This window comes from Maniola hyperantus, chromosome 16 (assembly GCF_902806685.2).
Source record: "Maniola hyperantus chromosome 16, iAphHyp1.2, whole genome shotgun sequence".
NCBI lineage: Eukaryota > Metazoa > Arthropoda > Insecta > Lepidoptera > Nymphalidae > Maniola > Maniola hyperantus.
In genome coordinates, this window is record NC_048551.1 from 9,865,417 (window position 1) to 9,882,534 (window position 17,118).

Here is a 17,118-nt window from a genome sequence, read left to right on the forward strand (position 1 = left end):
TGATGGGTTGGTAGCTCAAAATAGCTAACGCCTACTGAGTTCATTGTTTTTGTCTTTGTATGGGGTTACGTAAGAGAGAGAGCCGTATACTAACTTCTCTCCGTGAATAGAGATATAGCATTGAAATGAAGTTCATAGTGACGTTACCTGGTGAGTGTTTCATATTCGTGCATCATCTTCTCGTTTTCCATAGCGATGCCAACCACCTTGCCGATCCTCTTGCCCTGTACAGTTTCCTGCTTCATCTTACTGAAATAGTGGTAGTACGTTACCACGTACGTGATGATCGACTTCTCGTCTGGGTGTTCTACTGCGATATCTGTAAAAGAACATTACACTGATAAGTAGCTGAAATAGTAACACTGGAATTCATAGTCAAGATATGGGCTTGGGTTAAATAAGACACATGTCATCTGAATGGTCCCCTAAAGAAGCCCCTTTCTTGACTATTAATTCCAGTTGGACAGGTGATCAATTGACTTCTGAAATCTTATACCGCTTGTAAAAACTTCAGAACTCGGTGGTACAAAAACTCTAAACTAAATTTACAGGTCTATAAAAATATAGTGGTGTCCTGTCCTTTTCACCATTTTTCCTGACAAAATGGATAGCTGCAATAATTTAGTTTAGAGATTGTGTAAAAGCAAATTAGCACTATATGGGATAACTAGCTTATGCTCGCGACTTCGTCCGCGTGGACTACAAAATTTCAAAACCCTATTTCACCCCCTTAGGAGTTGAATTTTCAAAAATCCTTTCTTAGCGGATGCCTACGTCATAATAGCTATCTGCATGCCAAATTTCAGCCCGATCCGTCCAGTAGTTTGAGCTGTGCGTTGATAGATCAGTCAGTCAGTCAGTCAGTCATTCAGTCAGTCAGTCAGTCAGTCAGTCACCTTTTCCTTTTATATATATATAGATATGTTCCTTTTTATTTAAAAAAATACACAATGCAAAACAAACCATAGAAAGATATGTCAACGGGATGTTGGCAATAATACTATGCAAACAATGTTGATTCTATGTGAATTCTTGGGCTAGTCAACTCCCAAGAATTCGTCCCCGTTAGAATAGAATACAAAATTAAATTGGATTTATAAATTGGCCATACCAACATTTTAATTTAACCATAGAATATTTAATCTAAATTGTAACAGTTCTCAAAACAAAATCAATACCTTCCGCATCCAAAAGCTTGGTAAGCCCGAGTTTCTCCTCAGCAACATTGAAGGCATTATTCAGATTTTGAATATGATTGCTCCTGTGAAGCTTCTCAAACTGTATGAGATCAGGTCTGTGCTTGTGTATGATGGCATTGAAGGCCAACCCATCGCGCCAAGAGGTGGTAAAATTGCGAACATTCACGTTGTTATAGCCGGCTGTCTTCATTTGACACCATAATAGCAGAGCGTCCTTAGCTGACTTGGTCTCTTTATTGTCAGTTTCTTCGATTGTGATGTCTTGGATCTGTCAACAAACAATATGATGAATTTACCAAGTTCAAGATAGGCGCCATCTCCACGGGCGAGGGAACCGCAACTAGTCTGACCAACTATCGTCGGCGATAGTATCGCCCTGTGGAAATTCTCACGTCCGTGGAGATGGCATCTTAAGAAAAAAAAATTACGAAAGACTGGTGCAGCTTGCTTTTTTTATAGATTTCTTTATCCAGAAATTTTAATATGATTGTTGTATCGTGTTACTTCAAACCTCGAATTAGTATTTGTACAGCTTGTAAATAAATACAATCTTAAAGTTCACAAAAAGGTCACCTCCAAAGACAGGATGCAGGAATTCATTCCTTGGTAAAAGTTAAGTATTTGGAGTCGAAAAAATAAGTAAGAATTCAAACCTGGAATCGAAGGATGATGGTCCATATCAGACCGAGGTTAAGTCTGGCGTTTCCGTCGACGATGTCGTGGGAGCCCATGTTTTCAAGATGCACGCGTTGTTCACGTAAGAACTGCAAAGCCTTATCCACGTTCTCAAGACAATGGATACGCATCTTGCCTTTTGTCGGTCGGGGCTAAAAATAAATAAAACATCAAATAAATCTTTCTGCTAAGCCACACTTGATCAGCATGGTAGACTATAACCAAACACTTCTCATTCTGGGTGCAGACCCGTGCTCAGTGAGCCGGCGATGGGTTGACGATGATGATCATGATGAAACCTTTAATTTTGTGTGGAATGTGATTATGATATATGCCGAAATAAAATAGATCAGTTAAACGCGCATAAAATATCCCCTAGACATCCATAGATTGATAAAAGATATAGTCTGTTCTGCAACAGTGAATTCTTTGAATCATGACTTCCTCTATGCGTTATAATATGTACGCCCACCCCGGCCTTGTACTAATGGAATTTTTGAAAGTCGCTATGGAGGTGTAATTTTCGAAAATCCTCTATTTAACTCCATTAGGGTTTTTGTAGCTTATAATAAGAGCACTCACCAATCTCTCTCCAGAGAGTACTTCTAGCAGTTTGATGAGCATCTTGCCGTCCCTCATGTCCACGTACAGGTCGCTGATGCGGCACCCCACACGCACCAGGTGAGAATTCACCCATTTTTGAAAAGTTTTCTTTTGTACACTCTCTCGTTCGTCTGTAAGAAAGTTATATACATATAGAAGTACATACATACTACATACACACAAACCGTAACTTTTATAAATCTTGTTAAATTGTAAAACTAAATATTTCGCTTTATTACATTTACAAGCTCTACCGAATCATCAAAGATTTGTCCGTTCTGCCTAAAAAACCAGCACTTCTGTGCAAAAATTGGTTTACTGTAATCTATCGAAATAGATAAAAGGAAAAGGTGACTGACTGACTGACTGACTAATCTATCAACGCACAGCTCCAACTACTGGACGGATTGGGCTGAAATTTGGCATGTAGATAGCTATTATGACGTAGGCATCCGCTAAGAAAGGATTTTTGAAAATTCAACCCCTAAGGGGGTGAAATAGGGGTTTGAAATTTGCGTAGTCCACGCGGACGAAGTCGGAAGTAAAAGCTAGTATTATATAAAGCACACTCCAATAAAAGACGCGCACACTCTAATATAAACCGAAACGCGATAACAAGACGGCAGCTTCCAATTTCCAAGAACCACTGTAACTAAGAGAACAATGAAACAACAAAACAGTGACCCGGCAAACAGTAGAACTAATGAAAACCACAAGACCTTCGCCAGCGAAATAGAAATAAACATGATAATATATCATTGCAAGTACAGTACAGGCTATGAACAAAATGATTGTTAACACATTAACCGCCAGTGGGGACGCGAGCGCGGAGCCCTAGCCCTTCGGCTCCGTCCGTCCGCTGTGGGCAAAGCCATCGCAGTAACTCACGGCAACTTGGTGTAGGTTTCGGAAAATAATATGAGTAACGCGAGATGGAGATCGAATTGCCCGGTGCGCTTTAGAGCGGAAATCGAGGTTATACGTGCACCAATATTTCTTGTTTGGGAAAGTTTCTGTCTAATTCTACTACTACATATTCATAAAAGCAATTTTTTTCTATTTAAATAGATTATAGTTAAGGACTTTTGTGTGTTAAGTGATTTGTTTTAAAATGTAATAAGCTTTAAATAACTTGGCATGTATATATGTGCGTTTTGGTTTTGGCTGTATATTGTTTAAAATGAAAAAAAAAACATTCCAGTGGTGACTCTAACACGGAGTAAATTATTGAGATCTAGTTCCCAATGTGGCCGCAACTAGAAAAGGGCGTGCCAAAGTAATAAATAGTGTCACTATTCATAACTAACTTCCTGACTCCTGTATGACAATAAACTATAGTCTTCAGGAAATCGAGTCAAATCTATCATCACTCATCAACAACACAGAACCAAACAAATACATAAAGTTCTTTTTATGTTATCAAAACTATGTTCCCACTAGATGATGCTGGCAACTTCGCCCATGTAAGTTGCGGTTTTGAACCGCTTGATTTTCCGGGATAAAAGGTACCTAGCCTATGTCACTCTCCAGATCTTTAGCTATAACCACGCAATAAATCACGTAATCCCTTGCTCCGTTGTGACGTGACTGAAGGATAAACCTACAAACCAAAAAACAAACACACTTTCGCATTTATATTAGGGGTAGTGGTTATATCGTCACATCATTTACAATAATCTTTTCACTTATTTAGGAATCACATATTTTTTTATATTGCCAGAACTTCCACTGATGTTAAGACGTATCACTGAACTGAACACATCTTCACGTGGACGTTGGACAAGGTTAACGAACGAGTTACTTGACTTGAAAAATGTAAAGGAAGCACAGCACACGTTACCAACCTCTAAGCTCACACACAACTTTGTCATAATAAGCCTCTAAGCCCGGCACTTCTATGTCAACACCCCGTTTGATCAGATCGTAACACTCCGTCGATGTCATATCACCAGCACCGATTGACTGACGATGTTGGACGAAAGAATGGGAAGAATTAGAGCGACAAAATTCAACTGCTCACTGGACAAGGATATTCGATACGCACGCTCCAGATGTCGACAGCACTTGGTCTGGTTTAATGAACTATGTTATAATAAACTTAATGTTTTTCCTCGCTTCGATTTGATACTATTCGACTTACTGACGCGAGCTTATTCGAACGGTAAAATATTTTGAAGATGACCAAGTAATTCACGAACTGTTCATTGTATCCAGTCGGATAACGAAACTGAATACACTCCACGGTCGTATCAGATATCTCAGCACCGTTGATAAGTGTATTATTAGCTTTAGGATGCTTGTACCCGAAGCAATGTATGGTTATTAAATTGACCAAATTTGTAGCCAATAGTTTGCAATACCTTTATTTGTGAGGGAAAAAGGAAACGGTGGCTATGCAAAGCCACGATAAGCACTATGTGTGTAATACAACTAATTATAGTTAACATTACGTTTTGCAAGGTTATGTTTTCCTCATTATCATTACAGAGTTCTTCTGAAACAGTGACATAATTTAAATTGCTGTGATTTAATTATGTCACAGTCTACAGTGATAATTATAGGGTACAATAAACTGCCAATCGTACTATACACAGTATTATCATCTGCCTACATTGCTTCGACCGCATTATCGACGATATCGGCTGGAATTTATCGCTACGGATAAGGTAGCTGTTACACATAGTTCACCATAAGTTGCCTCTAAGTATTTTCACAATTAATGAATGATTATGAAGACTTTTTTTTAAATTTATAGACTAGCGCTTGGCTATAATCAGACCTGGTGACAACTGATGATGCAGCCTAAGATGGAGCGCGCTTGCCGAGAAGATGCATATTCACTCTCGACTTGAAGGTTCCCATATTATAATTGGAGGGGAAAACTGATGCTGGAAAGGGATACCAAATCATAGCGGTACGGATTAGAAATGAGGAGGCAAATCGCTTCGTACGTATCCGCGGAATTTCATCTACGCACGAGTGCAGACCTTGGCGATGCCTTGCGGTACTAGAAGGGTGAAGGAGGAACCAGGTTGAAAAGTTCTTCGGCACACTCTTCGAAATACTTATATCCTGTACAATACCGATAGATAGGCAACTTTGCGCCGAAACTTTGAAACTTTTAGACTGCACTAAATTTGCGGACAATACAATAGACCAAAATTAAAGAAACATCTGAAATAGTTAACTATGCCGGTTTGTAGTAGTCCTCTAATATTTTTTTCATTTTGTGAAGTAATGAAAGAAAAAAATGTTAGTTTTATATGGTGGTGTGGATATTATCAAATCTCCAAGTACTGCTACATTGCGAAATGCAAGTTCCGAATACCAATCATTGAATGTAGAGGTTCACGACCGGTCACAGAAAAATTAGTATAGCGCGCCAATATCTCGGCAAAGATCTAGTCTGGCTGAATGGCTGGCCTAAGATAACGACACTTTTTATATGCACTGTTGAACAAAACAGTTATTTTGTTCTCGCTTGCAGCTTTTAGGTATTCGTAAGGCAAATAAATAGATACTCTATCGAGTATCAGGTCAGGCCAGATTGATTTTGCGAGATGAACCCTTATAGTTTCGTCCAGTCTGTCTGTGTTACAGGCATTTTAAATAAACTATGTGAGCTGTAGCTAGTAAGAGGCATAATTGAATTTTGAAAAAAATATTAGCGCCTGAACATGAAAAGCGAGAGCCGAAAAAAAATTGTCTACCACCAGTCAGCAGTACGAGTGATACCTCGTAGAGCAGGTATATTTTAAAATCATTGTGAAGTTTCTTAGACAGTGTCTTTAAAAAGCTACCGTCTACGAAATAATGACCGTCAACGTTTTTAGCAACTAGCATGACTCAACCAAACTTAACCTCAAACTAAAACAAAAACATGCCCACGTGACCCTTATGATTGGAAATCCTGAAAGTAGTACATTAGCCGGCAAGAAATATTGTACACCGACCTTTACAATGAGATTTCGGCTTTGTAGAGCGTTGTCGATCTCAACGACAGAGACAACGCTCTACGAAACCGCTATCTCTTTCTAAACGTCATTGTACAATATTTCCTGTCGGGTACTCTATATTATCTTAAGATTGCACGGTCATTTACCAATTAGTTGAGGTCGCTGCTCGCAATCAATTGCAAATATTGCAAATTATTGAATCAAAAAATAAAGGTGTGTGCATACCTGCAAGCGCTTTGATGCGCGATCGTTCGAAGAGCCTTGAAGACGAGTTTCCGCCGTCGTACTCGAAGTCATCGATGATCTCCTGTCCATGGCCGATGCTGGGGTCCCAGCGGGACACCGAGATGTCCGTCGTCATCGCGACCTACGGCACCTCACCGCGCCACGCTCAAATGTCTGTGAACAAACATAATGCTTTAGCAAACAACTCTAAAATAAGGTAAGTGATAGAAATCATACCTCTTTTTAACCGACTTCAAAAAAAGGAGAAGGTTCTCAATTCGTCGGAATCTTTTTTTTTTTTTTTTTTATGTATGTTCCCCGATTACTCGAAGACGCCTAGACCGATTTTGAAAATTCTTTTTTTGTTTGAAAGGGTATACTTCAAAGTTGGTCCCATTTAAATTTGATGAAGATCTGATGAACATCTTCGAAGATAGATACTGGAACTCCTCAACGGATAAGAGTAAATTGCTCGCGATCAGTGTAATAGCTTAGTAAACAGTAGATTTTTAACCAGTCATGGCATAATTCCATGGGGCCACTAAAAATTGTGAAATAAAAATTTTTTACAAAAAAAAATAAAAACCGACTTCGATACACAAACACTAAAAATTGAAAAATAATTTAATTTATTACCGAATATATTATGTATACAAGAGTTAATATAGTTCCATAATAATATTTTTTGGGGTCGGTGCCAATGAGGTGCCATTGTGGAGTCTCATAAAAATATGAAGTCTAGACGATTCGCGCAGCTAAAGCTAATTGGCACCGGCACATAAAATTGTTTTATTATGGAACTATATTAACTCTTGTATACATAATATATTCGGTAATAAATTAAATTATTTTTCAATTTTTAGTGTTTGTGTATCGAAGTCGGTTTTTATTTTTTTTGTAATATTATAAGAATCATGTGTCGCTGATTTCGAGAAAATCTCTCATACAAAAATGTACAAAGTAATTCAAAAGAACATATACCTATTACCTACTCGTATCTACTAGCATCTAAAGCAACGTAAATTAAAGTGTATCGATATGCAAATATATGTTTTTAAGTTATATAGGGGCTCAAAGATTTACATACATATCTTTGAAACAACACTATTTATGTCAGGATGGAGCTGAAGAAAAAGTAGAAACTTGCTAACTATGATCAGGCGTTACCTAGAATACCCTTTATCTATCGTCCAAAAATGCTTTAACGATGCACTTAAGATTATTCAAACGAAACCATTAACAAAACCTTGATATTTCAAACTATGCCCGCACTCGAGTCACGTTAACAAAAATTGATTACAAAAACACGCTTCACCTTGAATCTAGAGTATTACGACGGTATTCCACCATACACAAACAAAATATAGTTAAAACAAAGGCTTACTTTACTAAATTAACACTAAAGCCGGCTCGGGTCACCTTTCAAAAATGTGCACACACGATTTTATTTTAGTATGTAATGCATATTGTTGTTACAAATTACGATAAGTACGCCCGGTTTCAATTTCATAGAGAATGTTATTAATGTTTTCGATGACGTCAGCCGGTGATTAGATTAGATAACACGTATTCTTGAGCACTACTTTATCGACACAGCACTCCTAATAAGTCGAGTTTCTTGGGCAGACTAAATAAAAAGTATTTAGAAAAGATTAACGAGTTTTTGCTATTGATAATAATTTAGTTAAGTAAGTATTGAAGTGATATTTGGAAAAGGTTTTTGCTTAGCAGTTGAGATAAAAGTATACAGGAGTCTAATTATACTCTTCTTATTGTTCAAAAACAAATGTCCCTTAAAACTAAATTGAATCGGTTGTATGGTTAGTATTGTTATTGTATTGTAAGGTCCACCTCATCAGTTCTTAAATCTAGGCTTTTTCTCCATATTTTATTTACTTTGGATTATGAGCTTCTTCGTACTTTTATGGTCTTTATTCTTTAGGATTTCAAGACCTATGCTAAGCTTCAGGAGTCTGTAGAAATAGATAATATAAGTATTCTGTATCTGTAGACAGTTTAGTTAGTACATTTCTTCTTTTTACTCTTATATACCCAGTGCATCCTATCCTATCGCACATTACATCATAGGTACATACGAACCTTTCAAACAGTGAATTCATTTGGAGAGGCTCAGTTAATTGATCCAAGCCTGCTAACTGTCCTCAATAGCCGTCCCCTTGACGCTTGAGCTTATAAGATAAATGGTTAGAGTTGCTATTTATTTCTTGAAATTGCTACTAAACTCTTTAGATTTTGCTTAAGAATTAATTCTAAACCATTGACATTTTATTTGTAAACAGAGGCACGTCAAAATGATAGACAAAATACTACAGACGTAACAGATAATATATAGCAGCTAATCCAAAGGTCTTACATGGTGAAATTGATTTTATTATATTTTAGAAGTAAAGTAATTGTAGATTTAAATAGAGTATAATGTGGAATTTTGAAGTGTATAAATTTAAAACTAAAGTTTAATCTCTATTGTCGACTCTATTGAATTTGAGTTTTATATGGTATCATTATACTTATGGAAAGGGTAGCCAAAGGGCTATAAATGGCTCTGCTTTGACGGTAGACATCATTAATTTTCCTATTTTTAATAAGAAGCTGTGACATACCTACAGGTACGAATATTGTTGATTTTATATTTCTATTGTTATACTATGTATGTTGTTTTATGTGTTGGTTAATGTGTAATTTGTTATACATCTGGTATTCCTTTGTAATAGTTTATGCTTATACCCTATGTGGGTTGGATATGTTATGGTAATACCTACCATAGTTGTATCTATTTTTCAATAATTGTAAATAGACACCGCCGAGTTTTTTCTTGCCAGTTCTTTCTCTCGGTAGATATGCTTTTTCGAACTGGCGGTAGATTTTCTTAAAGGAAATAATAAATTATATAATGATAAAGCAATAATTAATGGTAAAGATAAACTTTGATTTGGAGGGACTTTTCCCTGAATAAAACAGTTTATTTCCTTATACAATCTTTTATTTTGTTTTCTACCTTCAACCACGCCCTAGCTTTTTGATAACGAACTAAGGTTTAGGCTCTCAGTAGGTGATTCCTGACTCTATTGTCTCTATACTTCTGAGGCTAATCTAGCATCAGAAGTGGGATACGATATGGCTGAATTGTGCCTTTTCTAATGCAGTTTGTACAAGTTTCAGAAATACCGGCGAATTCGGATGGCTTTGTGAAAAGCCATCAAAGATGTTCCAACAGGCGTTGTGATGACTGACGTCCACGAGAGGTACCACAATGGACATTGGATACCCTAAATCTGGAAATCTTAATATGAAAATATGGTATGAAAAAAAAAAAGTGAAAGTGAATTAAAACTTTTTTGCAAGACAATTTTTCAGGCAGGTAGGCCTTAGAAAGTTTTATTGCGTAATCATGGACCTATTAATACTCTGTGTAATGTAGTAACACAGTTTCATAGTACCTGTCGTCATTTTATTTGTTTTAAATCTAATTGTATTATAGAAATAAAGATGTGGGTACTAAATAAATAAAATTTTTGCGGGTAATTTTGTGTTCAGTATAGATGTTCTGTTTCAATGACTCAGATTAATGTTTGAAGGTGTTTAATCGCATGATGTCCCAGCTAGTAACACAAATCGATATTACGTAAATTAATGTTAAAAATTTGCAGGTAGTTAGTTGGTATGGAATTTTTATTAAATGATCATACGATAAAATGTGGTTAAATGTCAGACTGACCGAGCGGTGAAAAACTAAAGCAAGTTTGTCAGTAAATATTTACTGATGATTAATTTGTGTTCTATTTTAATTTACGTCTGACGTCTAGCCGTATATTCGTAATTTATATGATAGTGATGTTGACATTGAATCATTGAATATTGTTTTACGAGTGTTGAGTCATCTTACTTTTTTTTTAGTTATGTTCTTGAGGCATTTCCTATGTAAGTACTTCGAGAACGAAGTACTTTTCAGGTTGGCCGAATAGATGTATATAATTTATTTATGTGTTACATAATGACAGAGAGAAAAGAAGGAAAAAAAAGAACCAAAAAAAAAAAGAAAAAAAATAAATTTTTTTTGTTGTAATTTTGTTTCAAATTAAGAACCATACAGAAATACATATTGCATCATTCGTTAAATATTGATGATTCATTGATCAGAAACGCGATTAGCGTGGCCATTTTCGTAAATTTGCTATTGACTTTGCATCGGAGTTCTCACTCGCGAAACGTAGAGATGAAAGATTTGTAATACCTACCTACAATAATTAAGAAATTTTGTTGGAGTTTATTTTTGTAGTTTTTATATAAGGATAGGTTAGGCTGCTGATGTCTTATCCTGTTGCTATGCCGCTAAGTCTAGTAGCTACTGATTGTTTGATGTCATTGTTTTTTTATATATACCCACCGTTATGTAATGTGATGTAATGGAGCTGCCAATCCACACTTGGCCAGCGTGGTGGACTATGGTTAAACCTGAAACTTAAATTTAGAATATTGGAATTTAGAGATTATTGACTACCCACTTGTGTTTAATATTTTTTAATGCCGTATTTTGTTGTTTTGTTTGAATAATACTTTTGATTTTTTGACGTTTTTGATGTTTGAAGTGTTTAACTATTTTTGATATTGATTACTTCTTTGACGATCTTTTTAATGTAAATTATTTTTGTGGTATTTTTTGACATTTTAGTTTTTGATACCTACCTTTATGTTTTTATTTACGATCTTTTTGGATTTTTATATTTTATTGTGGAAAAATGTTTTGGTATTTATTTAAAAAGGAAGGTTGTTGGCACATCATTGGATGTGGGAAGCAACAAATGTTTTTGTATAGTCCAAGGACTGATTGCAGATAGACAAAAAGAGATTGAATAGAAAATATTTTTGAAAGTAAATAACGATAATTAGATAAGTTTACTCTTTGATTATTTTTACTTCTACTAACATAGTAGTTAGTTTTGTTTTGATATATCTTACATATAATTACTTTTTATATACCTACCCTTTGTTTTTGACTTTGGTACTTTAGGAGTAAGAGTCGATGGTATTTTATTATTTTTGCAAAATTATTAACTTGAAATTGAAAAAAAGTTCTTATGATTTAACTTATTTTGAAATATTAATATTTTTGTAACTTTTTCATTTTGATGGTTCTTTTTTATGAAACATATTATTTTAAATTCTGATAATTTACAATTTGTTCAGTTGCAATTTTTCTTTGTTTAATATTCATCTCTATATTTTATTGGAATTTATTTAAAACTTTGATCAAATGTTCGATCAATGGGAAAATTGTATAGTGATATATGGATCAAAACCAATGGTGTTAAGGGACAATTTTATGATGGTTTACGATGTTGCCTTAAAACCAATGGTGTTGAAGGATATTTTAAAGTAGATGATACTTTAAAACGTTGGAACCAACGGTGTTGAAAGTATTTTTATAATATCGCTTTAATACCAGTGGTGTTAAAAATATTTTTTGATATTGGTTTAAAACCAATGGGGTTAAAGGATATCTTGTTTGGAAACATTTATGTGCTGTGGCGAGAAAAATATTTCTTGTATTTTTGAGAGTAAACTGTGTGGTAATTTTGTATGTCACACACATGTTTAAAATGTTTTTTTAAATTTTGTTGGAAGCCACAGACATGTTGTTTGAAAAAAAAAAAAAATGTTTTGATGTTGTTAAAAATTTACTTTACGAATTGTTTGTTTTTATTTTGTTGCTTCGAGAACGAAGCAATTGTCAGTTTGGCCGTATAAGATAAATGGTTAGAGTTGCTATTTATTTCTTGAAATTGCTACTAAACTCTTTAGATTTTGCTTAAGAATTAATTCTAAACCATTGACATTTTATTTGTAAACAGAGGCACGTCAAAATGATAGACAAAATACTACAGACGTAACAGATAATATATAGCAGCTAATCCAAAGGTCTTACATGGTGAAATTGATTTTATTATATTTTAGAAGTAAAGTAATTGTAGATTTAAATAGAGTATAATGTGGAATTTTGAAGTGTATAAATTTAAAACTAAAGTTTAATCTCTATTGTCGACTCTATTGAATTTGAGTTTTATATGGTATCATTATACTTATGGAAAGGGTAGCCAAAGGGCTATAAATGGCTCTGCTTTGACGGTAGACATCATTAATTTTCCTATTTTTAATAAGAAGCTGTGACATACCTACAGGTACGAATATTGTTGATTTTATATTTCTATTGTTATACTATGTATGTTGTTTTATGTGTTGGTTAATGTGTAATTTGTTATACATCTGGTATTCCTTTGTAATAGTTTATGCTTATACCCTATGTGGGTTGGATATGTTATGGTAATACCTACCATAGTTGTATCTATTTTTCAATAATTGTAAATAGACACCGCCGAGTTTTTTCTTGCCAGTTCTTTCTCTCGGTAGATATGCTTTTTCGAACTGGCGGTAGATTTTTCTTAAAGGAAATAATAAATTATATAATGATAAAGCAATAATTAATGGTAAAGATAAACTTTGATTTGGAGGGACTTTTCCCTGAATAAAACAGTTTATTTCCTTATACAATCTTTTATTTTGTTTTCTACCTTCAACCACGCCCTAGCTTTTTGATAACGAACTAAGGTTTAGGCTCTCAGTAGGTGATTCCTGACTCTATTGTCTCTATACTTCTGAGGCTAATCTAGCAAGCTCATACGTGCAAAATGTTTTAATTGAATTTTGAAATTAGTCGCTTTTGTTCGTTCAGTAATCGAAGCGTTTAACAATGGGCTTGCAAAAAGGGTTCCAAGTCCCAACTGTTATGTGATGTGTGAAATCCTATAGACCGTCGGTCTTTCAATTTTATACGATAGGGTAAATGGGTCACGCAATCGAGCTATTTAGGACGTGTTTGAAAAAAGAATATCTTATAAAAAGCTAGCTTGCTTTCCTTCTGTTTCGTTTAACATTTCGAGTAAGGGATGATTCATCCATAAAGCGTTATTATAAATACAACAGACTCAAGAGAAGCTTGTAAGTATTCCATATTTGAATTGAAAGGAAGATTCTGTACCTTCAAAGAGAAAAAGTGAACTTACGCTTGGGAAGTTCCTTTTAAATTGGACCAAGTTATATTGGTCATATGTAACGTAAAACGTGTACATTTTACTAAGGTAAATAGTAAAAGACTAATTAACTAATAATTGACCTAAAAAACTATGACATTCTAAACGAATCTCCCTATAGAGTTGTCCATTTATTTACTCAAGGACATAATAGTACTATATACGAACCCCATGAGCAACGAAAGCCTTGACCTGCAGGTCAAAGATTAGGCGATATCTATTATGGTGTGGCACCATTACCCGCTAATGAATGATCACTGGCATTCAGGAAATAATTCGAGTTCGGGCGAATTTTACGAAAGTTTGCATTCGGTAAATCTTCTAGCCACACATTCGAGATACAGCAAATGTTTGGGGTTTGGCGAATGTTTGTTGAATTTTCAAATAAGTTTGGCAAATTCAGCGCTGGGCATATTGCAGCAATTTTTAAAAGGTTAGTAACCAGTAAAATTTTCGAAATAAGTACCTAGATATCAAAAAGTTTCTCTCTCTCTCTCTCCAGTCAAATGTCTTACTATAGTCGATTGAAACATAAAATCAAAGAGCTAATTACTAATGACAAAATTAATTCGAGTAGGTACTCAAATAAGTCAAGTTTTAAACTAAATCACAGATGTGAACTAAATTCAAGATTCGTTGAAATAATAGATATAGGCTAGGTGATTCTATATGTACATATAGATTCTATAAGAATGACTGCACTTTCTGAAAATGATACTAAGTATTAATATTATGTGGACTTTTAATATTTTATTTTGACTAGCTTATGCTCGCGACTTCGTCCGCGTGGACTACACAAATTTCAAATCGCTATTACACCCCCTTAGGGGTTGAATTTCCAATAAGCCTTTCTTAGCGGATGCCTACGTCATAATAGCTATCTGCATGCCAAATTTCAGCCCGATCCGTCCAGTAGTTTGAGCTGTGCGTTGGTAGTCAGTCAGTCAGTCACCTTTTCCTTCATATATTTAGATTTACGAGTATCTTTTTCATATGGTTACAATAAATTTTGGTTACCACGCCTACCCGTGTCTAGTCAGCATTGTGCTCTATGACCACTATAACCTTCCGTCACAATAGCCTAAATTAGTCTCGGAAGGTCGCCATGGCAATTCAAATGTACTGGATAGGTAGTCTGACTAGACATTCTGCAATACTGAACAGATATCAAAGTTGGAAAGAGAATTTTTCAGTGCGAAAGTGTGTCTGTCCGTCTGTCTGTCTGCTAGCCTTTCACGGCCTATCCGTTCATGACGAAATTTGGTACAGAGATAGCTTGCATCCCGGGGAAGGACATAGGCTACTTTTTATTCCGGAAAATCAAAGAGTTCCCACGGGATTTTTAAAAACCTTACTCCACGCGGCCAACATCTAGTATCACTATAAGCAGCATCATGATGATACTTTGAAACACGTATTCTGTTGACCTAAAGAACAAAGTACTTAAATAACTAATTCACAACAGAAATAGCCTGTTCATAAAATATTAAAAAAAAAAACAGAAATACCTAACGTGAACTTAGCTATCTAAATGCTATAGCTAACAATTTATTTTTCAAGTTGAGTCACCCTTTGCGATTTTTTGTCAAAATAAAGTAAAGTAAAACAATGGACAATACGCAATTATCTTGTGAGAAATCGGTAAAAAATTACAGACAGTGATGCAGTGGACACACAAAGATTTCTCATGGTAATATGTATTATAATACCTAACATCAGCTGTTCAACATGAAGTTTTTTTTCTTTTTAAAGAATATTAACCAATGATAACTAATTTTCCCCTTTCCCCTCCAACTAAGCGTCAAGCTTGTGCTAGGAGTAGGTACGACAATAGTGCAACGGGTGGGGTTTGAACCGGCGACCTTTCGAATTTCAGTCCGCTCCTCTAACCATTGAGCTATTGAGGCTCCGTTATGATAACAATTTACCAGAAAATACCATTTTCATCTAGAAAGAAGAAACGTTTAACTCTCTGCTTCATATTCCTCTAGACTTGTGACTTCGTATTGTGACCCTTTCCATGGATCACGTCATAATGATAGGGATATGGTATGGGATTGTAATTAATTTGCCGCAAATGTCTTGACTTTTCTTATTTCTAAAGTTGTTAATTTCTCTATACTAGTAGGTAGATACCTAGTTGCACTTTTCAATAGATAGATACGCTAGATTCTTGGTATTTTTATTTCCTTTTACGATTGCACAAGGTTTATTATTAATTTCTATATACTTAATATATACCTATTGTGTGGATCACTTGATATAGTTATGGACACCATCCAAAATGAGTCATTTAGTAATATCTATAGTTACTGCCATGACATCAATTCTTTCGTCAATGAGTCTGAAAATCTTAACATTTTTCCATTTTTCCATAGTCTTCTAGAATATTGACCATCAGTTTTGATTGTCTATCACAAATCCGTACAAAAAGGCTAGCATCATTTCAAATGACTCATTCGTTATATGTACAACTCAAGGATAACAATATTTATTTTACTTAATACATAATTTATTAGTCATTGGTCATCTGCTGGATACCGATAAAATCTTGTTTTGCATTTTAACTTTGTCGAGTTGCCTACTGCATTTAGAAATGTTGTGTACCTGCTTAATTATATTAATCTCGTCAAATAATAATTCAACTGTCGAAATTACAGTTGGATGCATAATATGAATGACTAAGTATAACGTGACGTCAGAAACCTTTGTAACTAAGAATGTCCTACCACAAATTCAGCCAATCACAACAATAATTGCGATTATGATAATGATTGATACAGGTTTTCCGGAATCGACCAGATGGTCATCCTACGAATAACAATTATTGCTATCGTGATTGATCCATAGACCGCCACGGAGGCAAGTACGGATTAGCAGACTTCACACAACTTTGAAAATATTATGGAGAATTCTCAGGCATATGCAGGTTTCCTTACGAAACTGTTTGCTTCGTCTGTTTTTCTTCACCGTTAAAGCAAGTGATATTTAAATACGTGAAACGCACATAACTCCGGAAAATTAGAGGTGTATACCCGGGATCGATGTTCGAACCTTCGACCTCCGAATGGGAGGCTTCTTCTCCGAGGTGGAGTAGGGAGGTAGGAGAGGTCTTAGCCACTAGGCTATCATGGCTATTGCCTATGTCTAAATTGACCAATATAGCCATTAGCCACCAGTCTCTGAAATTTATTAGAAGTAGGTTCTTTTATGACCTACAACCAGACACAATACTCGCTCATAAGTAATGTCAATAGGCAGAATTAATGCGTCTTAATTTGTCTCCGTTTCAAGGAACAACCGTACGGGACAAAGAGAGCGTGTTCAATAGACAAACGGGTGGGATCGTTGACC

The 17,118-nt window shown here is 35.2% G+C and overlaps 1 protein-coding gene across 11 annotated transcripts in view; it reads right to left on the bottom strand.

The window, feature by feature from the left end:
- The window catches only part of beta-Spec (spectrin beta chain), a 73,895-nt gene that overhangs the window by 32,521 nt on the left and 24,256 nt on the right, over positions 1-17,118 (bottom strand). For 10 of the 11 annotated variants that reach the window (XM_069503816.1, XM_034976814.2, XM_069503817.1 and 7 more), the window contains exons 2-6: positions 6,659-6,832; positions 2,457-2,608; positions 1,853-2,026; positions 1,179-1,467; positions 148-319 (exon numbers count right to left, since the gene is read on the bottom strand). In XM_069503816.1, the coding sequence (XP_069359917.1) occupies positions 148-319; positions 1,179-1,467; positions 1,853-2,026; positions 2,457-2,608; positions 6,659-6,794 (923 nt within the window). In that variant the 5' untranslated portion in view covers positions 6,795-6,832. Of the gene's footprint in view, positions 1-147; positions 320-1,178; positions 1,468-1,852; positions 2,027-2,456; positions 2,609-4,321; positions 4,453-6,658; positions 6,833-17,118 lie in introns of those variants that run through there. The other variant, XM_069503813.1, reaches the window with a different exon arrangement.